The sequence below is a fragment of the Papio anubis genome, chromosome 5 (genome assembly GCF_008728515.1).
Source record: "Papio anubis isolate 15944 chromosome 5, Panubis1.0, whole genome shotgun sequence".
Taxonomy (NCBI): Eukaryota; Metazoa; Chordata; class Mammalia; order Primates; family Cercopithecidae; genus Papio; species Papio anubis.
Genome location: NC_044980.1, coordinates 148,982,102 through 149,007,985, shown reverse-complemented (window position 1 = coordinate 149,007,985; position 25,884 = coordinate 148,982,102). Strand labels below are relative to the sequence as shown.

General features: G+C 38.6%; 1 protein-coding gene across 2 annotated transcripts in view; it reads right to left on the bottom strand.

The window, feature by feature from the left end:
- Positions 1-24,566, bottom strand: part of SGCD (sarcoglycan delta) — a 438,666-nt gene extending 414,100 nt beyond the window's left edge. The window contains exons 1-3 of one of the 2 annotated variants that reach the window (XM_017960078.3): positions 23,564-24,564; positions 21,213-21,258; positions 6,916-7,104 (exon numbers count right to left, since the gene is read on the bottom strand). In XM_017960078.3, the coding sequence (XP_017815567.1) occupies positions 6,916-7,104; positions 21,213-21,215 (192 nt within the window). In that variant the 5' untranslated portion in view covers positions 21,216-21,258; positions 23,564-24,564. Of the gene's footprint in view, positions 1-6,915; positions 7,105-21,212; positions 21,259-23,563 lie in introns of both variants that reach the window. The other variant, XM_009209470.4, reaches the window with a different exon arrangement.
- Between the last annotated feature and the right edge of the window lie 1,318 nt (positions 24,567-25,884).

Genomic DNA, 25,884 nt, shown 5'->3' with positions numbered 1-25,884 from the left:
AATGATGATGATGATGATGATGATGACGACGACGACGACTACGATGATAGCAAACACTTCTATAAAGTGCTTACTATGTGCCAAGCTCTAAACAATGCATTTATCACTTCCTCTAATCTTTGCAACAATCTTATGAGGTAGGTATTAGCACAGAGAGGTTGAGAAACGTATCAAAAATCACCGAGTAAGAGGCAGAATCCAGACTTGTACTTAGAACATCTGTCTCCAGAGTTTGAGCCCTGAACTACTGTTCTGTCCTGAAGTGTCTCTCATGACTTTCTGTTGTCAACACTGAGTCTTCCTATGTGTCAGATTCTGCTAAAAATGCTTCACATGAATTAACTCACTGGGTCTTCACCAATCTATGAATAGATATTAAGTTTATACTAAATGCTTATGTTAACCACAACAAATGGACAAAACACAAAGTGGAAACAATGCAAGGAGAAGGTCCTCAGCTACAGAACAAAGAGAAATTAGATAAAAACCAAACATTCAGAACTACCAGGGAACTACTCTAAACAGAAAACGTCACTGGGTACCTCAGATGAAAGTGACCTATGACACAAGGTAGGCAAAGATAATAGGCTATTTTTCCATCTTCAGGATTCTGTTGAAGAGCCAGATCATTATTACAATTTGGAGGAGGAGATACAGTGTAGTGTAAAGGTTGAGACAGGAAGTCAAACACTAGATTTTCACTTACTAGCTGTCTTTCAGCAAGTCACGCAACTTTTCTGAGCATTGGGTTTTCAGTGAGGATAACAATATTAAATTGGTAGAGTTATGAAAATTAAAAGATTTTAAGAGCCATGTACAGTGAGTAGCACAGAAGAGACATTTAATAAATATTAACTCCTTTGTATAAGCACAATGTGTGATAAACTAAGGTCTATTTGTGGGTGTTTACAGTGTAGGTAAAACACACACTCTCCAATGTATGGGGAAAATGAAATATGTAGTTTCAATCTCCTGCCAATAATGAATACTGGAATCTTCTGCTAAGAGCAGAGGAAAGCAAAATAACTTTTCTTCTGATTTACCTCTGAGACAAAGAAAACTTGGTAAGATACTTGTCCAGATTGCTATACTGGAAAGGCTCTTCCAGCATGTATCCTTGGGGACAGTACAGAATGCAAGACTGACAAAAAAGTAGAATTCCAGATTTTCAGTCTTGGACAGATCACCAAGTTTTCACAAACACTTACAGATGACATCATTCTTATAGTTCGTCATTACACAGGGGGTTTGATTACAGTGTGAGCTTTCCCAAATCTCAAATTGTTGAACAACCCAAACATACAAAATAATCACTCTTTCCTGTGTCTCTCTCTCTCTCTCTCTGTGTGTGTGTGTGTGTGTGTGTGTGTCCCTCAGTAGCTTTAGAGGTACAAGTGGTTTTTGATTACATGGATCAATAATATAGTGGTGACCTCTGGAATTTTAGTGCACCTGTCACCGAGTAGTGTACACTCTACCCAACAGGTAGTTTTTCATCCTTCATCACCCCCCTCCCACCCTCTCCTCTTCTGAGTCTCCAGTGTCCATTATACCACTCTCTATGCCTGTGCATACCCATAGCTTAGCTCCCACTTATCAAATAGAACATGTGGTATCAGATTTTTTATTCCTGAGTCACGTCACTTAGAAAAATGGCCTCCGGTTCCATACAACTTGCTGTAAAAGCCATTATTTCATTCTTTTTTATGGCTGATGGTGATGTATATTGTATTTTCCTAATCCACTTGTCTGTTGATGGGGACCTTGGTTGGTTCCATATCTTTGCAGTTGTGAAATGTGCTGCAAAAAATATACATACGCAGGTCTCTTTTTGATATAATGACTTTTTTCCTTTGGGTAGCGACCCAACAGTGAGATTATTGGATCGAATGGTAGGTCTACTTTTATGCCTTTGAAAAATCTCCAAACTGCTTTCTATAGAGATTGTACTAATTTACATTCCCATCGGCAGTATATAAATATTTCTTCTTCACCACATCCACACCAACATCTATTTTTTTTTTTTTTTTAATAATAGCCATTCTGTTTGGGGTAAGGTGGTATCTCATTGTGGTTTTAATTTGCATTTGCCTGATTAGATCTGTTGTACATTTTTTTCATATGTTTCTCAGCCATTTATATCAATTCTTTTGAGAAATGTCTATTCATGCCATTTGCCCACTTTTTAATGAGATCACCTGTTTTATTTTCTTGCTCAGAGTTCCTTATCAATTCTGAATATTAGTCATTTTATCAGATGCATAATTTGCACATATTTTTTCCCACTCCATAGGTTATCTGTCAATTCTGATCATTATTTCTTTTACTGTGCAGAAGCTTTTTAGTTTAATTGGGTTCCATTTATTTATTTTTGTTTTTGTTCCATTTATTTTTGGGGTCTTAGTCATAAATTCTTTGCCTAGGTCAATATCCAGAAGTGCTTTTCCTAGGTTTTTCTTTCTAGAATTTTTATGTTCTAGAATTTTTCAGGTCATTAAGTCTTTCATCCATTTTGAGTTAATTTTTTTCAATACAGTGAGAGAAAGGGATCCAGTTTCATTCTTCTTCGTGTAGCTATCCAATTTTCCCAGCATCACTTATGAGAGTGTCCTTTCTCCAATTTATGTTTTTGTATGCATTGTAAAAGATCAGCTGATTTTAAATATTAGGCTTTATTTCTAGGTTCTCTCTTCTGTTCCATTGGTCTGTGTGTCTACTTTTATACCAGTATTATGCTGTTTTGGTTACTATATCCTTGCAGTATAATTTGAAGTCCGATAATGTGATGCCTTCAGATTTGTTCTTTTTGCTTAGAATTACTTTGGCCATTTAGGCTCTTTTTGGTTCCATATGAATTTCAGAAATGTTTTTTCTAATTCTGTAACAAATGATGTTGGTATTCTGATAGGAAGTACATTGACTCTGTAGATTGCTTTGGGCACTATGGTCATTTTCATGATACTGAATCATTCAATTCATGAGCATGGGATGGTTTTCCATTCCATCTGTTTGTGTTTTCCACAATTTCTTTCAATAGTGTTTTGTATTTCTCCTTGTAGAGATCTTTTAACCTCCTTAAGTATATTCCTAGGTATTTAAAATTTTTTGTAGCTATTATGAAAGAGATCGAGTGCTTGATTTGATTCTCAGTTTGGCCATTGTTGGTATATAGCAGTGCTGCTCATTTGTATGCACTGATTTTGTAACCTGAGACTTTACTGAATTTAGTTTATCAGATCTAGGAGTCTTTAGAGTTTTCTAGGTATATGCTCATGTAATCAGCAAACGAGACAGTTTGACTTCCTCTTTTCCAATTTGGATGCCCTTTCTTTCTCTTTCCTGATTGCTCTGGCTAGGACTTCCCCTACACAAATTTTTAAATCTCTTCATAAACTGCTTTACTGCTATCTCATTTTTTTTTTTTTTTTGCTCTTTCTCCAATATAACATTGCTTAATACCTCATTTTTCCCCATGATCTCCACTGTCAGTACATTATTATTTGTGCAAGAGAATTATAATTCTAAAAGAATATCCTTTATACTGTGATTGATAGAAAATAATGCTTTTAACTTGCAGGGCAAGACCAATTTTCTAACACTTCAGTTCTATTTGCTCAAATGCATTACGGCTATAAAGCACCAATTACGGCTAATGACAGCATTATTCTTACCTCAGTAAGTACTTGGTTTGGTAAAGCTTTAAGGACTCTCAACTTTTGCAATCAATTTAGTTAACTACAGGAAAGAGCCGATTTCATATAGATTATTACCTTAATGTCATATAAGTGGTGCTCAATATACATTTACATATGCTTCTATTAAGCTTTCCAGATAAAACACACTCTAGAAGCTGTATTTGTATAATATCACAGTTATCAAAGTTTCAGTTCATATTTTCCACTTCCTCTACCCCTAAATCTTACAAGTTCTACAAATTAAATTCGTGACAGCCTTGGTAAAAATCACAAAAATAAGGGATTAAGAGAAAAGCTTCAAATAGGGGACTAAAGGTCTATGTGAGTACCAGCCAAGTTCCATGGAAAAGTAATAAATTGTATTTTGCTTTTTAGGCCCCACTACCCAGCCATCTCATCATCCTAAAACCAGAAATCTTCCAAAATGTCTTCTGATCCCTCAACTCTACATTCAACCAGAAGTCAAGGTATATCAATGCCATCTTTTAAATGTCTTTAAATGCAAGGTCCATGCTACTGTCCTAACTTCAGTATTCTCCTTAATATTACAACAGAGAAGTTTTCCTAATTTACAAGTTTTTGAAATACAAATTAAGAACATTGCAGAACATGCACATCGACAGATGGCAATCGTGGTCACTGGGACTTAAGGCCGAATGGACCCAGGGCATCCTCCAGAGCCTTCAGCTCTAACAAACTTTCCCCATTCTATTGCTTCCTCACCTATGCAAGCTCTCTAGAATGTAAATCTGATTACATCTTGCTCTCTTGCTTAAACATTTCTCTGAATTCTGCTTGTCTTTAAAGAAAGTAAAGTCCAGGCCGGGCGCGGTGGTTCACATCTGTAATCCCAGCACTTTGGGAGGCCAAGGTAGGCAAATTACGAGGTCAGGAGATCAAGACCATCCTGGCTAACATGGTGAAACCCCATGTCTACTAAAAATACAAAAAAAAAATTAGCTGGACGTGGTGGCAGACGCCTGTAGTCCCAGCTACTGAGGAGGCTGAGGCAGGAGAATGGCATGAACCCGGGAGGGGGAGCTGGCAGTGAGCCGAGATCATGCCACTGCACTCTAACCTGGGCAACAGAGTGAGACTCCATCTCAAAAAAAAAAAAAAAAAAAAAAAGTAAAGTCCAAGTTGAGAAGTATTGATTGAGTCTAACTCAGAAACAGAAGCTAATGTGCTCTAATACTTTAGAACTATTACCTTGGATGCCTACAACCCCATGGAAACTGACCATATAATCTTCCAAAGTTACTACTGCAATATAGAAGATTTTCTGCATTTTTTAAAAGAACTGAACTCTTAGCTGGGCGTGATATCTCATGCTTCTAATCCCAGCACTGTAGGAGGCTGAGGTAGGAGAACTGCTTGAGGCCAGGAGTTTGAGACCAGCCTGGGCCACATAGTGAGACACCTATCTCTATAAACAATTTAAAAATTAGTCAAGCATGACGGTGTGTGTCTGTAGTTCTAGCTACTTGGGAGATTGAGATGGGAGGATTGGTTGAGCCCAGAAGTCCATGGCTGCAGTGAGCTATGATCGTACCACTGTCCTCCAGCCTCCGTGAAAAAGCGAGACCCTGCCTATACATAAATACATACATACATAAAGAAAATGTTTTTAGAAAGAATTGAATTATTTTCTCCCCTCAAGATAGAAATTTGTAACATCAAGGTAATTTTTTTGTTTTTATAGTTTCCTAACTCTTACCACGAATACTAAAAAGTGAGCCATTCTGAGGCCTGAAGCAATATCTGTAACCTTGGTTTATAGAGTCCTAATTAAGTCAAGCACCAAGAAACCCTAGCATGAGTGATGGACAAAGCCACACACAGAAAAGACGCAGGCTTTGCCTTTCTCAAAGTTCAGTTTGTCTGGGAAATACGTGTAAAAATTATTATCTGGAGTGGTAAATATAATAAGAGATACATAAATGGAACCACAGGTATATCAAGACAAGTTTTACCAGACAGGGAAGACAGAGAAAAGCACTCTAAACAGAAGAAAATGTATGAGCAAAGGCAAGAAAGTGTGACTATGCATAGGTTGTCAAGGATAAAAATGAATTTTGTAATTTAGAAAACGCAAATATCCACTATGATATTTGGGATTGTCACATGAAAACTTTACTGTTACTTTGTAAAGGTCATGTTTATTTACCAAACAAGAGGGTTGTCCTATTTGTTTGTGATGTGGTTTGTTTTCTGGTTTGTTATTTGTTGCTTGGTTGCAAAGATGAGGTCTTGCTATGTTTCCCAGACTGATCTTGAACTCCTGGCCTCAAGTGATCCTCCTGACTCAGTCTCCCAAAGTGCTGGAATTTAGGCATGAGCCAATGTGCCTGACCTGGGAGTTATTTGTATTGCCAATCTATATTACTTACTTTTGACATCAGAACAAGAAAGGAAGTTATGCTCAATACAGCAGACTGCTGCCCAGTATTTCCTCATTAATGAGTTAAGACTACTTACATTGCTAGTATAGATCAGAATTTCTAGGTATAAAACCTCTAAATAACTCCAAAAGTCATTTTTCCAGGATTTTTTCATTTGAACTACAACAGTAAATGTCCAGTCCGTACAGGGACCCCAAACACCAATAGCAAGAGTTTTACTGAAGACACATAAACCTCAATTCTTAAAAAAAAAAATGAACCACAGCTACATTCCTCTAATTTCTGTCTTACCCAGACCAGTGGCAAAGAGGATCATCCTCCGAAAAATTGAGGATATTCGTAACTAACCAGAGTGATGGATAATCAAGCATAAATAGTTAAAATTTTTAGATAGATAATGCTCACAGTACAATTTTACTCAAATGTTTCAACTCTCTACTTCAAAAAATGTTTTATAATCACTACAATTGGTGAAAATTTAATACTTCAAATTTATTCTCTATTTCTTTATTATTTAATCAAAGTGCTTGAAAGCTACAGGCTACAGAAACTGTTATTAAAATGGAGGGATAACACACAGGAGATTCCAAAGGAGGGAAATATCTCTAAGTTGGATTACTAGTCCCTGAAGAATTGAGATTAGATAGAAGTCAATACCCATATTTGATCTGAACAGAAATGCTCTTTCACCAAAACACGAGGTTACAGATCTTTTGAGTCCTACTGTAATAACATCACTTTTCCACATTCCTTCATCATCTTGCCCCAAGCTTCCCCTCCCCAAAGAGAGCTAAACAAACCTAGATGGTTTTACTTACAATTGTGAAGTTCATGACTTTGAGAATCCAGATGGTCATGGCCAAGTTCACCAGTATTAAAATCATGAGGAGCAGGACAAAGAAATACAGGCATCGTTTCCGCCAGCCGTAAATCCCCACCTTGTACACCTGTGGCCCCTCGGAGCCAGGCATGGTGCTCCGGTGGTGAGTGTACTGTTCCTGAGGCATCTGAAATAAATGAGGCGAGACAGAAGCACTCACGTTAAACTGCTGAGAGAAGAGAAAAAAAATAAAGGAAAAAAAATCAACTGATGAAGAGATATGGCTGGCTGCTGTCTACATTTACACCCTCCGACAACTCTAAAAATCTGTTTCCTCTGGACAGAAGTGGCTTCTCTGGATGCTAGCTTGAGGCTTCTCATTTAACACAGCCATGACTTCTGATGTGCACTGATACAGCCACAGCCACACACATACTGGGCAGAAAGGGACTCCTAGGAGGCCGTTTTCCAAATTCCAACTCAGAATTCCAACATCTTTGTGGTGGAGATGCTCAAAGACCTACCAAACTGAAGGAAAAATTTAGAATGACTGAAGAAAATAAGGTAACCCCAGCAGTCCACCTTAGTAATATAAAAATATTATTCAGGCAGTTTATTTGGGGGGTTAAGAAATTTCGAATGCAGTCATTCTGTATTGCCAGTCAGTGGCAACAGTGGCAGCTTTGACTGCTCCTCTATTTCCGATTTAAAAGGGGTCCTTGCAGACACACAGCTGGAATCCCACTTGATTTGGGAATCTTCAACAAGTGATAGTCTAGTAAATACCTAACTATCCACTGAGTTAGTCTTTTTGAGGTAGGCAATTCTAATCATTATGCAACTTATTTAAGAAGCATAAAGGAGGGTCAAAGTCCAGTAAAATGTGAACATTAGTTCATAGGCTAATGAGAGGATGAACTAGTTAAATGCTAAGCACAGTAGAGAGAGAGAAATTAGAAAAATATTTGTCAATGTATTATAAAGTAATATGTTGATGCCCTTTAGAATAAGGAAGATTTCCCAAGTCCCTGCTGTTGACACAAATTATCTTTATCCTAGAATTACTAATTAAGTGCCAACACAAATGTAGATAAACATATCACTTCTATCCAATTCTAAAACCAAAACAAAATTTAAAATTAAATATAAATGAAGCTAGAAAATACCTATCACTCAAACTGGAAAATAACAAAGTACTATAAAGGATGATTTGCCTTAAACTACATCACATAAATGTGGTACCAAGGGCTCTGGCACAAGGTCTCCTGAGCACAGCATCTCTACTCTGTCATAAGCCATGTGATAACCCACTGCCTATCTCCATTCAGATAATGGTACAGCCCTTATTTTTACTACATTTGGCTGTCATGTAAACACACTGCATTCCCTACAAATAAGACCTACTCCATTTATTTTCTTCTCAGCCAATAGTAATAAATTAGTAATATGTGGTGCCAAAGTGGCCATAATGAAAACCAAAATGAGGGCGCTAAAATCACATCCTTGGTTATTAGGATATCTTCCAGATGGTTCAGAATATGATTATTTTTTGGTTTTTAGATAATCATTAAAATGGACACATAAAATCTAAAAATCCCATAGAGAACTCATGGCCGTTAGGCATCAGTGGAATTCCATTTGAAAAACTGAGTGAATTCTTCCTTATGGCTAACTGAAATGCTCCATGAAGGCCTACACGGCATCTGTCTCTTTCGAAACACATACCCTAGCGCCGAAATCAGTACCTAGTATGAGTACTTGTTGGAATATTTGTGTGGAATGATTGAATGGAAAACAGAATGCATAAATGCTGACCCAATGAATGATTTCCCATCTGCTACTAGCTCTGCTGCTGTCTGGGGGTATATAAAGGTTCAAGCTAAATACCATGGGCAGGTTCTTGTTTGTATACTTGCAAATTTTCACTTCAGGCTCCCAAAGCACTGGGTTCTCAGCCAGGCAGTGAGCTTTGTGGTGTAAGAGGATCTCAGTTTTAAATCTCAGCTTCTGATAATTCCTCTGCAGATCAGGGATGTGTTATAAGGAGATGGGAACACAACACAGTCATCAATCACTGGCCTTTTTAAACATGAAGATCAAATAAAAGTGAAAAGAATGCTTTATAAGCCTGAAAGAAATTAGATTTTTATTTTCTATCAAATCATATTCTGTGAAATAAGAAAATGATCACAGAATCTTAGAATCACGTGTGCAATTTCCTTTGATATTTATCAACTAATTGTGAATGAGCCAAATTAGGATTAGAGAAGTTAACCTGCTTGTTCAGGGCTAAAGGATTTATGGCAGGGTGAGGTCTTGAACAATAATCTGGAATTCTCATAGGCAAGAGAAACAGTGAGAAATTCTTTACAAATAAGTGTGCAGAAGCTGGTGATATTGCTACTATGCCAGTTGACTTTTCTCTGTCATTCAACCCAACCGATGGTGTCATTACATAAACATAGTTATAAAATGGAAACGACATGTTCAATAAATGTTTATAAGAGGATGGAGGTATAGATAGCATGCTTGTGATTTCTTGTTTTTGTACACATACTGGTAGAACTTGGCAGAATGCAGTGATTTTTTGACTAAGGGTTCTCAGCCCTGGACATACATCAGAGTTACTGATGGAGCTGTTAAAAACATTTGTACTCAGCTGGGTACGGTGGCTCATACCTGTAATCCCAGCATTTTGAGAGGCCAAGGCAGGAAGATCGCTTGAGGTCAGGAGTTTGAGACCAGCCTGGCCAACATGGTAAAACTCCGTTTCTACTAAAACTACAAAAATTAGCTGGGCATGGTGGCGGGCACCTGAAATCCCAGCTACTCAGGAGGCTGAGGCAGGGAGAATTGCTTCAACCTGGGAGGCAGAGGTTGCAGTGAGCCAAGATTGTACCACTGCACTCCAGCCTGGGCAACAGAGTGAAGACTTTGTCTCAAAAAATAAATAAGTAAATTAAATTTAAAAAACACACATCTGTACTCAGGTTAAGTAACAATCACAGAGGTAGCACCCAGGCATCAGTATTTATTAAAGCTTCCCCAGGTAATTCTAAGAGTCGACAGGATTGCATGCCATTGGTCTAGAATAATGCCACTCAACCCTAATTATGCATCAAAACTCAAAAGAAACTGAACAAATATGGTACAGATTTTGAGCTCCATTATCAGAATCTGGAGCTCAGGGTGAAACATTGTGAAAAATCTCCCAGGAGATTCTAAACAGTTGGGACATCTAAAAAATGGCTTTCAATTTTTCAAAGGGTAATCATTGTAAGACAAAGTCTTGAAAGAAACTCTAGTGTGTAAAATAGCAAAAAAAAAAAAAAAAAAAAAAAAAAAAAGCAGAGTTCCTCTGCTTAAAGCAGGGTCTGGTTACCCTTGAGGCATCTCCGCAGAATCCTTTGCTCCTGGAACTACTAATTTTGACCAACACAAAATTGACCAGCTGTGAAACTCAAGACCCGGAGGAAGCAGCTCCCTTTCAAGTCATACAGCAAATTAGAAGCTGAGCAGGGATTATAACTTGGATCTTTTGCTGCATGGTATAGTGACTTATTGCATGTCATCTCTACCACACCCCCTTTAATGAGTCCCATGGAACAGAATACTCCAGTCTCCAACTCATTAAAATACATAAGAAAGAAACAGTGAAGGGGATGAACACTTTTCTACAAAGAATTATAATAGGAGGCCTTTCCATGCAAACATATGGTAATGGATACATCTGTTATAAAGAATCCTGCATGGAAAGGGAAATTTAGATATGCTGAGTACATTCATTTTTCTAATCAAAAATTAAAACATGTTGAAAGATAAAAACAAAGACGAATGACAATCTCCAATCTATCATTCTTCTTATTCCTTCCTGGAACAAATTTACTGTCCAGGGAATTGAAGTGAAAATTTTAATTCCTCACTCGGGCAGGCCCCAGGCCTTTGAAGGCCCCAGGAGAGGTCCCAGTAAAACATGACAATGGTCATACAATTTAAGTTAAAAATTTTAAATATCTTTAAAAATTTTTAATATAAAGATATAAAAATTTTAAAAGATGTTTTCATTGCAACTCGCTAAACTCTATCTTTTTCTACTCTGGCTTCCCCTCGTGTTAGCTCTGGAGGATTTACATGCATTTTGGAGATCCAAGAAGAAGCTGGCTTAGTGGTTCATATAGTTTGAATGCAGAATATATTTACATAGTTTGCAGTACTTCCCGGTAGAGGTACATTACTGCTAGATCTCCTGGTGTAGGAATGTCTTCTAGGAAAATTCCTTCCACCCATAGCTCCAATTCACCAAGCATGGTGACATGAAGGAACAGGACCAAAGGACACGATGCAATGTAAACATGACCTACAATGGCCAGCAACAGAAATACATGGGTAGTAGAAAAGACAGAAGCTAGTCAAAAGTATATTTGATAATCATCAGATATGTAAAATTTCAAATGTAGAATTCAACTGTCATTGATGCCTCATCAAAACAAATGATCTGTCAAGAATATATTGAATTTGGCATACATAATCATAAATGTTCCATACGTGTTTTATTTTGTATGGGAATTATGGAAAATAAAATTAACCAGAATACTTGGGTTTGTAGGTTATGTATACCATGTATATCTCTGTGTAAAGTTGTGTGTATTCTACATTACAACCACCAGTATTTTGAAAGTTTTGTCAAAATTGCCATAAAAATAATTATCTTTCCATTGTCTATACAGAAAGTAACAATGGCATATAATTGTCATATGAAGAGACAATTAAAGGCTATACAACCAAAAAGTACAGAAAAAGTATATGAAGCAGTTAATTAGCAATATTATCCTTCCTGATTTTGTGATGTCTTTTAAAAATTAATAATTTAATTTCCTTTCTCATTATAAGTACATATTCATGTAGTTAACTTGTTTGTATTCCTAATATTTTTAGCTTTTTCTTATCCCAGTTGTTTTTAGCAGTAAGGTATTTTTAAGTTATGGTGTATATTTTTAGATATAATGCTATTGCACAATAGTACACTACAGTATAAAGATAAACTTTATCTGAACTGTGAAATCCAAATATTTGTGTGATTCACCTTATTGTCATGTTTGTTTTAAAGGAAATAAAGCAAATGTATTTTTTAGCCAAATACATTTGTTCAGTGAATGAATGTACATTTGTTCAATGAATAAATGAATAAAAATCAAGCCAACATTAAACAGTAAAGTGTATTCTCTAGTAATCAGTAAATAGTTATATCAGAAGAAGTAAAAACTTATACCGCTTCATTTTTCCAAAGACACATACAATTATACTAATGCTAAGCAGGCTTAAATCCAAAGCATTACTCCTTCATAAGGCTATTTTCAGTGCTGACCTGTTTATAAACAAATCCATTTGACTTAAGGATCATCTGTTTCTTGCACACAAAATGTAAGAGGATTATATTTCCCAAAGAATGAATACAGTAAAACTTCCTATTGTTTTACCATTGGATAGGAAGAAACTACCAAAAGACAAGACAATGTTATATAATATAACTGCCCACAATCATTAATTAATTAAATAGTTGTCAAATATTTTAGATGTACAGTTTCCCAAGAAGGTCATTCTGAATGGTCATATTACTAAAGCATACTTTGGAGAGCTGTAACCTCATGGTCTCAGGCATTCAAATGTTCCTACCTGGGACTGCAAATGTTCCTACCTGGGATTGCATAGCATTACAGAGTCAAGGCTTGACATTAATTTAACGTAGCAATCTCAAGGGTTGACTCGGACTTGGGCTTGTGAAGAACCTCCTTCGAGGCTGTGTGGCCCTGTGTAACTTCTACCACTTCAGCCACCACCAACAACTCAGTGACTCTGTGATGACTATACAGCCATCTCCAGTAGCCTCATCAGGGCTCAACACCAGTCTGAGGAGCCTCCTACCTTTATACAAATCTCACCCACTGTGAAGCTGTCACAGAGATCTTTGAACCAGGCCCAGCCTACGTGATACCTGGACGTAGCCATTGTCCATCTAATCAAGGAAGCTACATGAGCTTCAAAGTGATGAGTCTGACATCTTCGACAAGTCTTTAATATCTTAACAGAGAAACTGCTCTGATCAGATGCAAGTGGTATTAATTTTATACCATGCTGACTTTCCTTCCTATACTTGGTAAGACTCAAATGGCTACTGTGAAAATCTATTATTGCTCCTCTTACAGGTCATCGAGAAGATATAGAGATGAAAAAGGGTCGTGGGGGCAGGAGCATCCACCACTGGTCCGCTTTGTGAGGCTAAGCACATACTCTAGTCTAATACTGTTGAAGTGGTCACTTTTTGTTTGCATCTTTGTTCCCACAGGGCTCTTCTTCAGGAGAACAACAAATGTTTTCCTTTTTTGCCCCCTGGAAATAATTACAGTATCTACATTACCCATTTGCTGTGCAAAAATGCATTATGTTTTCAGGGATGATTTGTAAACAAACAACAACAAAAAACCCAGTAAACTTCCTAAAAACACATCAATGCCATCAAGTTTCCTAATGATCTTTCTTTTGGGCCTGTAAAATTGTATGGGCCATGATCAACTCTACTATAAAGCAGAGCTGAGAACAAGAAGGGGCACTGGCAGGCATTTTACTAATGTTCGATTCTGCTTGTCCAACATTATGGAACAAGGCTTCATAATCTCTTGTTCCATAAAGGAATTTATGGGGGTGGGTACTATGAGTGCAGTTCTCTGTTCAGTTATGCACTGTCAGGGAAAGACATGGCCAAGTACAGAGTTGACCTTCAAAAAAAAAAAAATTCCAATCCCAATCTGTTTTTCAACAGTAAAATATTTATGTATTTTGATATCTACTATATACGTCAGTAGGTCCTAGAGATAGAGGCCTTGAAAAGGATGAAAATGATCATATTCTGCTTTCATCAAGCTCATATTTTAAGGAGAGATGGACAATAAACAATAATGGACAATAATGAAACCCCTAGAACTAAAGTCAGGTGCTAGGAAGAAACAAAGAGGTACCTGTAAGAGAGAATAGAAGGTGACTCACTCTGGTTATGGAAGGTCATTCTGATAAGGAGACAATTAAGATGATACCTGGGGGTGGAGGCAAGCTTTCAGCAGAAGACAGAGCAAGCACTATGGCCTGAAGAACTCAAGCTCAAGAGTTGGATTGAATGAGCTCAGAGGAGAGGGTGAGAGGTGAGTTTGTAGAAAGAGGTGGGGAACCTCCCAGGTTCTAACAAGGAGTAGAGAAAAATACAGCAAGACTGATGGCTACATTATCTAATTTAAGAATAAGACAAGTGATGCAAATCAAGTAAGTTTTTATTTTTTTTGGTGATGCTACAGGTTAAAATTTGGTGAATTTAAAAGTAAACATGAATTATGTAACTATGAAATTGTAACCAGTTTATATAAATAGTAGGCATAGGTTCCCTCAAAGACTCATTACGGTTTCCAGAGTTTGTTGTGGAATCTGAGTCATTTTGGATCATCCTGGTACAGAAATAGTCATCCATTAGCCATATGAGTTTTTAGGTCTCTGATTTAAAACTATTTGCTTTCAAGGTTTTTTATTCGGTCATCCACATCAGGCATTAGTCTTGGATCACAAATGTTTGGCACAATTTAGACAATGGTAACAAATTCATCACTTTTAGTTTTGAGGTAACAACATTTCTTACAAAATTCATCCAGAAAAGCAAGCACCTATTTATGTGAACTAGCCCGGGAATGGCGGAATGGCAGTTTCTTTTTATACAACTATTCAGATTAACTTAATAGTTATACATTCCAATTCTTAGCTAAAATATGTAATACCTCACAAATTCAACAAGTGCATGTATTTAAAAGAATCAAAGAACATGCAGTTAAACAATTCTCTCATTCATACTTTCAGCCTCCCTGCACTGAGGCAACCAGTATTATCAACTTATTTCTTATCCTTATAGAAATGCTTAATACATATTCAGGCTCTATTCAATATAGATGTTCAGTGCATGCGCACGTTTATATATATTTTTTTACACAAACAAGAGCATATTTTACATAATGTTCTAAATCTAACTTGGTCCACTTAACTAAGTGATAGTCCCATAAAAACATAAAATTTAAAAAAAAAACACTGTTTTAAATGGTATGGATCTATGATATTTAACTTAACCAGCTCAGAGACAAACAGTGAGGTTGTTTCCAGTCATTTTTTGTTACCTATCATAATGAACATGTGACTTTTTCTACTTGCTCTTGGAAATCAGTCTTGTGAAGAAAACATAGAAAGCAGCAGAAGGGAACAGTGCTGAGGTGTTAAGGAGCTCCTGTTTAAGGGATGGTTGGGGAAATCCTGTCCATCCCAGAGAGATCTAAGAACAAAACAAGAAGAAGCAAGAGAGTAAAGCATGAGGATGTCTGGGGAAACATTTCAGTCGGAGGAAACTGGACCAGCAAGTGCAAAGGCCCTGAGGCAGGAGCTCGCTCGGCAGGCGAGGACGACAGTGTGGCTAGATCAGAGTGGACCAGAGGAGGATGTTTGAAAATAAGCCTGGGCACAGGCAGAAGGGGAAAGAAGTGGAAGCTTAGAGCCACAGTAAAAACCTCAGGTATGATACAGAAAGCAACAGTAACCACTGCAGAACCTAGGCATGGAAATGGCATGATCAGATTTTCACTTCAGGATCACTCTAGTGTTCTCTAGGGAATGGGCTGTAGGAGCGAGAATGAAGTGTAGAGAACAGGGGCCCGTGACTACTGCAATCGTCTTCAGAGAGGTGACAGTGGCCCAGGCCTACAGACAAGTGGGTGAGAAGGTGGGGAGTTGCCGTATTTGGAATCTTGTGGGAAAGCAGAGCTAATAGGATTCTGTGGCTTGAGACAAGAGGTGTCGAAAAGGACAGCAGTCAAGGAGAACCCCAAGGTTTCAGCATAAGCAGCCAGTTGCACAAGGGTACCCCATGGGGAACAACATGAGGATAGAAGGCTTGGAGGGCAGAAGGGGGATGGAGTGTGCAGGGGAATGATGGCGGAAGAGACAGGTGTGTCAATGTTGAAGGCACATGAGATTCCAAAGAGATGGAAGAGGTAATGATAAGGAGACAGATAAACCAGATCACTACAATGACACTTGGAAACGAATTTGGACTTCAAGAGGAAGGAAGACTGGGCTTCGGGACATGAATCTTTAAGACTCTAGGATATAAGTATTATTGAAAGCCATAGACATAGAGCATACACGTTTCACAAAGGTCCAAATACACCTCTCAGACAAGTCCTGAGAAACCAGATTGCCAGGTCAAAGTGTGTATGTATAGTTTTTAAATAAATATTATCAAGATGCCACACAAATTGTAATATACCTTGTATTTAAGTTTAAAATATTTATCTCTGATGAACCAAAAGATATTAGATGATGCAGATGTATGAGGTACTAGTTGAGGTGCTTTCAGGCAGATATACTTGTGAAACACACATGCATATTTCTACCAGGAATTAGCAGATACACAAGTGCATACATTCCTGCAACACTATGGGAGATCAATATAATTAAAACCATTTCATAAATGAAGAAACTAAAGTCCTAAGGAATGCAAGAGTATTCTCAAAGACCCCTAGCTAGTAAGTTGGTTAGGGTCTGAACTTAAACTGAGGCCCGGTTTTCTCTCCATTACTCATAGGCTGAGGCAAAGATTTAACTTTTCCTGAATACAAAGTAAGGTATTTAGAATTACCATAGACACATATTCAGTGTGAAATGCATTTGAAACGCTGCCACCACCTGCAAATATGTACTGTCCTTCAGTTCCTCCCCTGATGCTGTTCAAGGCATCTGGGATACATCAATGAGCAAGAACAAAGAGTTCTGATCTCATAGTGGTGGAAAGAGGTAGTGATGGGGAGACAGAAAACAAACATAAACACCAGAGAATACTATACTTATGTCACAAGGAGATGAATGCTATGAGGAAAAGTCCCACCTCCTAAAAAAAAAAAAAAAAAAGGCACAAAAAAAATAGACCAGCAGTACCAGGGGTTGGGGAATACAGCAGGCTCAATATTTAAAAGCATAGGAAAGGTTGACCTCATGGAAAAGGCTATAGTTGAACAAAGACTTGAAGGCATTGCAAGAATTGTTGAAGGTTTGGCTCTACGTAAAACTAGCCTGGTCCTTGATGTTGCAAGGTGAGGACCAGAAAAGAATATGCGAACTGAATGCCCTTGGGCAGGAAAAATAATCTCAAACATCTGATCGCAGATATAATGGTGCCATTTTCATATGGAAAGGATGCTATGTCTACCCCATCATGGCCACTTCTATGGTTAGCTTTCTTAATAGTAGTGGCAGATTCTCTCAGCAAACCAGCTACTTGGTGTTGTACAAGGTCGGTGCTTTCTAAAACCCCATGGATGATTCCCACCAGAACCAGATAATGACAATAGGAGTCAAGCAACTACAGCTCTTCTGTGGCTTGGGGACCAAGCTGTGTAATAAAATAATAATGAACATGACTCAAACACTTGAGATCAGAGAGTGACACACAAGGCCTAAAGGGAACATGGACAATATAAAATCCAAATCCTTATTTAACAGATGGTAAAACAAAGTTCAGGGAGGTGAAATGACTTAATCAAGGTCACAGAGTAAGGCAGTAACAAAACCAAAGTCAGCTAAACTGAAAACCAATGTTTCCCATAAATTCCAGGTTTCTGTCTTTTCCGCTTGAACTCCTGGTTTCACATTACTTTCACCAACCATCTACACACAGATTTTTTGAGCAATACTTAGAGACAAATTGCAAAAGAAAAAATAAAATAAAATAAAATAAAAATAAATCACTTTTCTAACATAAAGAAAGCACACATAAATGACAAACACTTGTATAATGGTACTATGTACTAGTCATTGTTCTACATTGTTCTACATTGTTCTACATGTATTTAATCCTCACAGACATATAATTGTTCTACATGTATTTAATCCTCACAGACATATAACCTGTCTCACAATCATTTCCATTTTTACAGTTGAGCCAATGAGAAAGAGTGGTTAAGTAATCTACCCCAAATCTCTTTGCTTGTTAAAGGCATAGCAAGCATTTGAACCCAGAGAGTTTGGCTGGAAAATCTGTTCGTTCATTTCTTATATTCAATGCTTCTAGATAGATGTGAATAATTGATTATAACAATGTGATTACTAATGAAAACAATATTTTTGTGACTGTATTAGCTAGAAGTTTTCAATACGGATATTGATTTTAAGACACATTATTGAATACCTATTGAGTGACTACTGTATTCCAGTCAGAGTGCAAGTTACTCTAAGTACAGGTGTTGTGTCCCAGGTCATAAACCATGCTTGATATGTCTCTAAAACCTCTACATTTTTACAGCATCATGAAAAGCAGTTACAACAAATTAGGCACATCCTTCTATAGTGATTCAATAGTTTCATAAAATTAGAATTGATCCAGTAGATTCTCCGTTGACAATTATGTTTGGCAAGAATCTTTAGCTATTACCTGTGCTCTCAAATGCTTGCAATGAAACCTGTGGTCTGAAAGGAAATGCTCATCTCATTTTTGGTCATTTTATGTTTTTTTGTTTGTTTGTTTTTTAATCAAAGTTTCTGGAAACAAGCATGATAAAAATAGCTAAACAGCATGCATTTTTCTAAGCACTTTGCATGCTTTCATGTAGATATGTATATACGTATGTATGTCTATTGAGGTATAGTTTACTTCTAGTAAAATAAACAGATATTAGCTACATAACCCAATGAGTTAATCTTTCTCATTACCTGGTAAAAATTATGCTGTCCAGACACTGGCCTATTATCAATATTCCTGACCCCTGAGGGAAGCAGATAAGTACTTTGGTAAACACACACTGAACAAATAACAAAAAGAAACTTGCGAGGGTGAATGGAATCCAATAAAGAAATAGAAGGAAAGGGCTAGAAAGATTATAGAACACGAGAGAGAAGAGAAGTCAACCATAGGTAACAATAGGAATGAAAGGAACACAGTGTGGCTCTGTTCCCCGCTGTCCTTACCCTGGAGCAATCTTCTTTCATTGAATACGCAGTGCCAATACCACAACCCCAATGAGGGTTAGTACAAGATCTTGTCGAGTGATTCATTTAGAGAGAGGAGCTTACCCTGATATTTATTTACTCTGAACTCAAAGAATCGTTTTGGTGGCTGAATACGTCAACTCCAGCAAGTAACAGCAGGGTTTCCAGGCATTCACAATATATTATTTGGAAGTCAAGGTGCTCACAAGACAGTCTGATCCTATCACACTGGCAAGGAAAAGTGGTCTGAGCAAGGAAGGAGTTTCTAATCCCTGGTAATATAGTTTTTATCAGGGAATTGTGCTTGCTCTAATAGGTGCCATTGCTTTATCGGGGAAAAAGAAGAATAAAGTGATTGCATCCATATCCTCCTACACATCCTGAGCTCCATTAATACAACCTCCAACAAAGCTTTCTTAGCAAACTAATCTCACAGGATTTATACACTAAGTGAACCATGGTGACATGCTCCTCCCCAGTCCTACAGACCTGTCTGAGAGGCAGGTCAGAGGCTACAGCTTACACGGTTTCCTTTATATGAGGCAGTTCACGCTCTGCAACAGGAATTTGAAACAATAATGAAGACCTTTTTGTGTGGCAAGAAAAGTGAAACAAAGGGAAATGTGGAATCTCTAGAGAAATTTGGGCAACATAGGAAAAGTAACCCAGACAATTCAGAGTAAAACATCCTCTCCTTTGTTGATTGTCTGAACTCTTCATTTTTACCTCGATCTACCTTCTTCACTCTTTGTCGATTTGCCTGGTGCTATCTCAGTTCATCTTAACTATATGTATTAATATATTTGACATATTTAAGTGCTTACTGTGTGCAAAGGACAATGCTAAGTGCATTATCTGTACAATCTCACAACACACTATGAGGCAGATACTATTGTCATGTCTATTTTAGACATTAGGAAATCGGGACACATTTTGGAGATGATGTAACTTGCCTACGGCCACACAGCCAGGACCCCAGTCTGCGTTTGAGGCAGACCCTGAGCTCAGTTCACAATATAACCACTTTTCTTCCACAGCAAGATGATATCCCCTTCCGTTTTTTTTTTCTTTCTTGCTGTGCTTCCTCTCCCTACAATCACCCTCTTCCTTTTTGGTTAACAGATGTGTGAAGTCCTTACCATGGATGTGCATTGTTCAGATGACTAAGTTGAGTTCAATGAGCCATAGTTTTTGTCAGGAGAAGGCTCACTGAAATATGTTCAGAGAAGAGTAAAGAAAGAGAGCAGCAAAAGTTGGAGAAATGGGTGAAATGACTCAAGATGCCCACCCTTAAGGGAGACAGACTAAGAGTTATTCTTAAAGAAAAGGAAGAGCCTCAGAATTACAAAAATCATAGGTTGTGAAAACAGAAAACAATTCAGAGGTATCAGATCATCTTACAGATGGGAAATCTGAGATCTGAAGATGAATGGAGCCAAACCTGAGCTAAGATTTCTGACCACCTCTACCTTTCCTCCCTCTCTCAACCCCACTTCTGCTCCTAGTACCAGCACGTTCCTCAGACGTGGCTTAGGAAACTATCCAAGATGCTTGAAACCAGAAGTGTTTCTGACGTCAGATTTTTTGGATTTTGGAATATTTGCATTATACTTACAATTGAACATTCCAAATCTGAAAATACAAAATCTGAAATGTTCCAATAAATAATTCCTTTGAGCACCATGTCAGTGCTCAAAAAATTTTAAATTTTGGAACGTTTCAGAGTTCAGATTTTTGGATTTGGGAAGCTCAACACATGTACAATCAACAATGTAGTATATGCCCTTGGAGTTTTTTTTGAGATGGACTCTTGCTCTGTCACCCAGGCTGGAGTGCAGTGGCGCCATCTCGGCTCCTGCAAGCTCCGCCTCCTGGGTTCATGCTTTTCTCCTGCCTCAGCCTCCCGAGTAGCTGGGACTACAGGTGCCCACCACCACAACTGGCTAATTTTTGGTATTTTTAGTATAGATGGGGTTTCACCACGTTAGCCAGGATGGTCTCGATCTCCTGACCTCGTGATCCACCTGCCTCAGCCTCCCAAAGTTCTGGGATTACAGGCATGAGTCACTGTGCCCGGCCTGGAGATTTTTTAAAATAAAAAAGTAAAATTAAACACATGTCTTCATCAGGATAAGGCATATATAACACTTTGTTCTCTCTTTCGAAAGTTTATGTTAATAATAAAATGACCATGGGCAGGGCCTTGAACAAGCTTTGCTCCCGGGAATTACTCACCATCTCCACCTGGTCCCTTCACTCAACACTCCCGGCAGTAATGTCTCTGCAAGGAACAAATATGGGTTAAAAATAAGGCCTTAAGAGCCTGCCCCCTCCTTGCCTAGGAAATCTGAACCCTCAGGCAATGCCATTCTTACAAAATGTGCTTTCTGATTACTTCCAGAAGGCAGGGCAGGCTGACCATGCAGTCTCCTGTGGTGAAGTGGCTAAAAGAATTCTCTTCACCAAGGCCACCGAGTATCTGCACACTTTCAGTCCAACAAATCAGTGCCTGGTGGCTTTGGCTGTTTCTAATATGTGTGTTTCATTCCTGTGCCGAGGGCTCCTCCCTGCACTCTCACTGCCCAGTTTGTGGTGTGGCCATTCCTCGCCCTTCACTGCCTCCACCTCTGCCCTGGATTTCTTCCTCTGTATCCTTCTCCCTTCTGCTGCTTACTTTTTCTCTTCAGATGTCAAAGGGAGCTTGACTTTTCCCTACTTTACTTCTAAAAAAGAGAGAAACTATAGAGTTTCTACCAAGTTTCAGGCACTGCTCTTTATAATCCTGCAACCTGGAGTTGCTATTTCACGCCTCTTCTGCTCAATGCTTGATGCACGCTAAATATAGAGGAGTATGACACCCGAGCTCATGGAAGGCTCCCTTTTTCATTGGCAGTGGGCTTGGCTGTGGTTCACAGCAGTTCCTAATCTGTCTTGGCATTTTTCTCACTCATTAGGCACTTTAGGAGAAAAAAAATAAGGTCACAGTCCATCCTGACTTCTAACTACACCCCCTTCCTTTCCTCAAGTCCTGAGGTCCCCAAACCCTCCCCACACCACCCCAATACAAGCATGAAATTAATAAAAGAAAATGTTCATGAGCCATCTCTTAGAATAAAGATATCCTGCTGCCAGTCCTGTCCCAGTTCCCTCCTCCAAGTACAACACTGTGGAAGAAAAAAGAAAATTGCTGGCTGAAAATCCTGACCTTCTACCAATAGGACAGAATGTGTGCCTTCTCATTCTAGGTCCTATGAAGAAGAAGCAATGAGAAACGCTGGCTCTCCACTTTTCTTTCAGCATTAACCTCAGGCTCTTCTATTAGCTACTTGTTTAAAGATTGTAGGACACAAGTAAATGCACACCTGTTGTCACAGAGATCTACCCTAAGAGGTCTAGTCACTCCTCAGCTACTCAAGAAGTATCCAAGATTCCATTCATTCGCCCATCTCCCCAACTACACTCTTCGCCAAGCCCCCTTCGGAAAAAACCAATGTTGTCACAGATTGCTGCGCTAGTAATCGTAAAGCAGTTGTAAGGTTTAGCTTGGCTTTGGGCCGAACCAGTCTCTCAAATGCAATGACATTGTACTGTGTGTTTTCTAAATGCTGTACTTAAAACAAGGTATAGCTTTCCAATGAGAGAATATCTGTATTGCAATAGAGTTGATAAGGAAGCACCAAAACTGAGGAAGAAAACTGAGACCCCTGTTGTGCTGAAAATTTTCAAAACTTTGATTTTTATAAAAAGCTCTTTTTCAGTAAGGTGCAAACTAAGACCAAGCAATCAATGAAATAAAATTCACACCATTATGTCTCTGTCCTTTAAGAAGTATTTTGAGTAAACTGCCATTTTCTGTTACTTTTTTATTATCTATGTTTCCTAAAATACAGAAGTATTTTTGAGAGTAAAACTGCAAATTACTTCAAGTGAGAAAATTAGAAATGATTATAGAAACAGAATTACAAACGTTGATCCAGCATACTTCTAGGCAAATATATCACTGACAGTCAAATCCCAGATAATGACAGTCAAACTCCTATAGAAAAGATTTTAGAAATCCATACACACATATCTGTTTCGACACTCTGAAAGTGTCATCCAACGTAGAAACTTCAAACTCTGATTCCCTCCTAAATGAGAGCCATTTTCTGCTATGTAAAAAAAAAAAAAAAAAAAACTACAAAAAACCTCCCCGTTAAAACTCTTGTGAAGCGAAGCACACAGTTTCATCTAAAATTATCTTCCTTGCCAGTGAACGGCCCTTCCACGCAGAAAGGAAAAGTTACAGATGGTTGGAGCAGGGTGACAGCATAAGGAATTCACATACTTCTCTTTACACAATAATGTTGCCAGCTAAATCCTAACTTTCAAAAAAAGTCTCTGCCCTGCTGAAAATCAGACCTTAAAGGGGGAAACGCACAGATTGGAGCCCCACGCCAATTGTTTACATGACCGAGTTCTAACTTGCTAATTCACACACACACACATGCACACACTAAAAACTCGGAGTGGCTGCAAACATAGCAGACAGACAGCTTAGAAAGTGAACAGACGCTTGCAAACGCAAGAACTGAACAGTACCCTACCTCTCTTGTCCGTTTCACAAACCGGCCGATGAAAACCGCCCGTGATCCCAGGGCGTGCTGAGCAGCTCTGAAGGAGGTGGCCACTCGGCCCGCTGAGTGTGAGCAGGCCCAGCCTGTGCTCAGAAGCTGCCCCAGTCAGATTTTCCAACTGCAGAACTGCAGCCAAGTCCCTGCCCATGCCTGAAGAATTTCCTGAACAGCATTCCCGTTCTTTTTCTGACTGCTTTGAAACCGTACTCCGTACTTCAATATGACTTTGTCAGACCGACTCACAGCTACTGGGCTGTCTCCAGTTATCAATGGGAAACACATGTGTCAAGCACCGGCTCACTCCCCTGCAACAGCGCTCATGGTGTCTGCCGGGCTCATACTCACAACCAGAAAGAAAACTGCTTCTACAACCAATTCTGATTTTTCAGCCATTCTCCACACAGCCTCTGCTCTGTAGTGCTAGATACTGGAGATAAGTCCTCTCTTTCTTCTGCTCAACACTGCTCCTTTTTCACTTGCTCCTTACCCTTGAGTCCCCAGCTGACCCCTGTCAGCCCCCTGAGCTCTTGCCAGTCCTGATAACAAGCTTATTACAGCTGAGAGATGTAAATTCTAATTTGATCTCCCTACCTGCCGCTTCCTAAGTCTTTGCTCAAAATTTCAATTGCTGGAGGGGGAGCAATATTTTTAGCATTTCCACACTGGTACAGTTCTTCGGAGCTGTCCCCTCAACCTGATATGTACATCTTTTGCTACAGCAACTAAAAATAATGCAATTATTTTTCAGGCACTTTTGTTGCTCTCTGCTCTGTAAAAGTGCTGGTCCAAAAATGTAACATTTTATAGGCTGTTGCAATGTGTGTTATGGTTATGGAAAACAGAAAAGAATGTACTTTGAATCAGAATGCGTCCTAATTCTGTACACCTGTGAGTATTTCTGGATGACACTCCCTCATGATGCCCTGTGTACATTCTGCTGGATTTGGTGCTCTGCCTTTGACATTTTCCCTTTCCATGCAACCTCAAAACAGGAGGAGGACACCCCTCTCCTCCCACACTGAAAAACCCCCATATCTAAAGAGCCAGACTAAGTTGTCAAGGTAACATTATAGAAAAGAGGTGATTTAAAGAGACAGGAACATTTGTTTTGAACTGTTTCTTTTTTCTGTTTTGCTATTAACATTTTACTTCCAAAAATCACATCCCATTGGCAACTTATTCTAAAGAACTGGCTTGCCAGAGTTTAACTGTTGTATGTTCTTGAGGGGATGTTGTAAGTAATAGGATTCAGGGGTCTTGAGTTTAGCATCAAATTACAGTGGGTGCTTTCAGCAGGATTAGATTTTCACCTCGGCAAGTAGTGGGGTGGGGGGGGGGGGCAGTGTGGGGAGGTGTGTGTGCACATCTAAGGCCAAGATGCAATTACAGAATCAGATCTTTGGAGTTGGAAGACACTCCAGAGATCATCCAATCCAAATTGTTTCTACCCTTCATTTTACAGAGGGAAGTAGAGGCCCAGACAAATGAGATGACTTGTGCAGAGTTTGAAAGACAGTTAATACCAGAGCTGAAGCTGGAAATGGGATTGGTGCTCTCTTTTTCTGTGTGCTTTCTCTACTGCAGCATAATTTGGGAAGGTGATATCACCTAGCCTTCTAATCAGATAGCCTGGGTCTAATCATAGCTCTGCATCTTACTGGCTATAAACCCTGGTCAGCTTGCTTAACCTCTCTCGATCTGTTTCCTCATCTGTGAAATGGGAACAATAATAGAATCTATCGACAGAATTATTATGGATTCAGTGAGATAATCTGTGTAAAGCGTTTATGACTGCCTATAAATACATTTTGTTTTTTTTTTTTTTTTAATGGAGCAAAAGCCAAACCTTTTCTCTAACCTAAAAGCAAAGTTGTACTCTCCCATCTAGTGTGAGTTCTAGAATAAAGTATTTGAGTGGCTAGTTTTCTGCTGCTTTAACTTTATGTAATAGGGGCCTATCACCTTAAACTTGGAGAACTGTCCTGAAGCCTTATTGGAACATTAAGCCAGCCACACCACTACTTTCCATTTATTCCCTAAACATAACACTGAAGTCTTTCCTTGAGATTAATTCACAGAAAAGAAAAACAGCAAGATCAAATCTGCAGTCAGTTACACGAGGCTGAACAAAGTGTCATTCTAGAGAACTGGCCTTTGTCTTTATACCTTAAGAGCTCAAAATTATCATTCCATAAATAGAAGACTATTAACAATTACAATGTCCATGTTTGGAAATGGCAAAGTCCTAAATGAACAACAACAGCAAAATACAATCCCACAAGTTGAGGAAG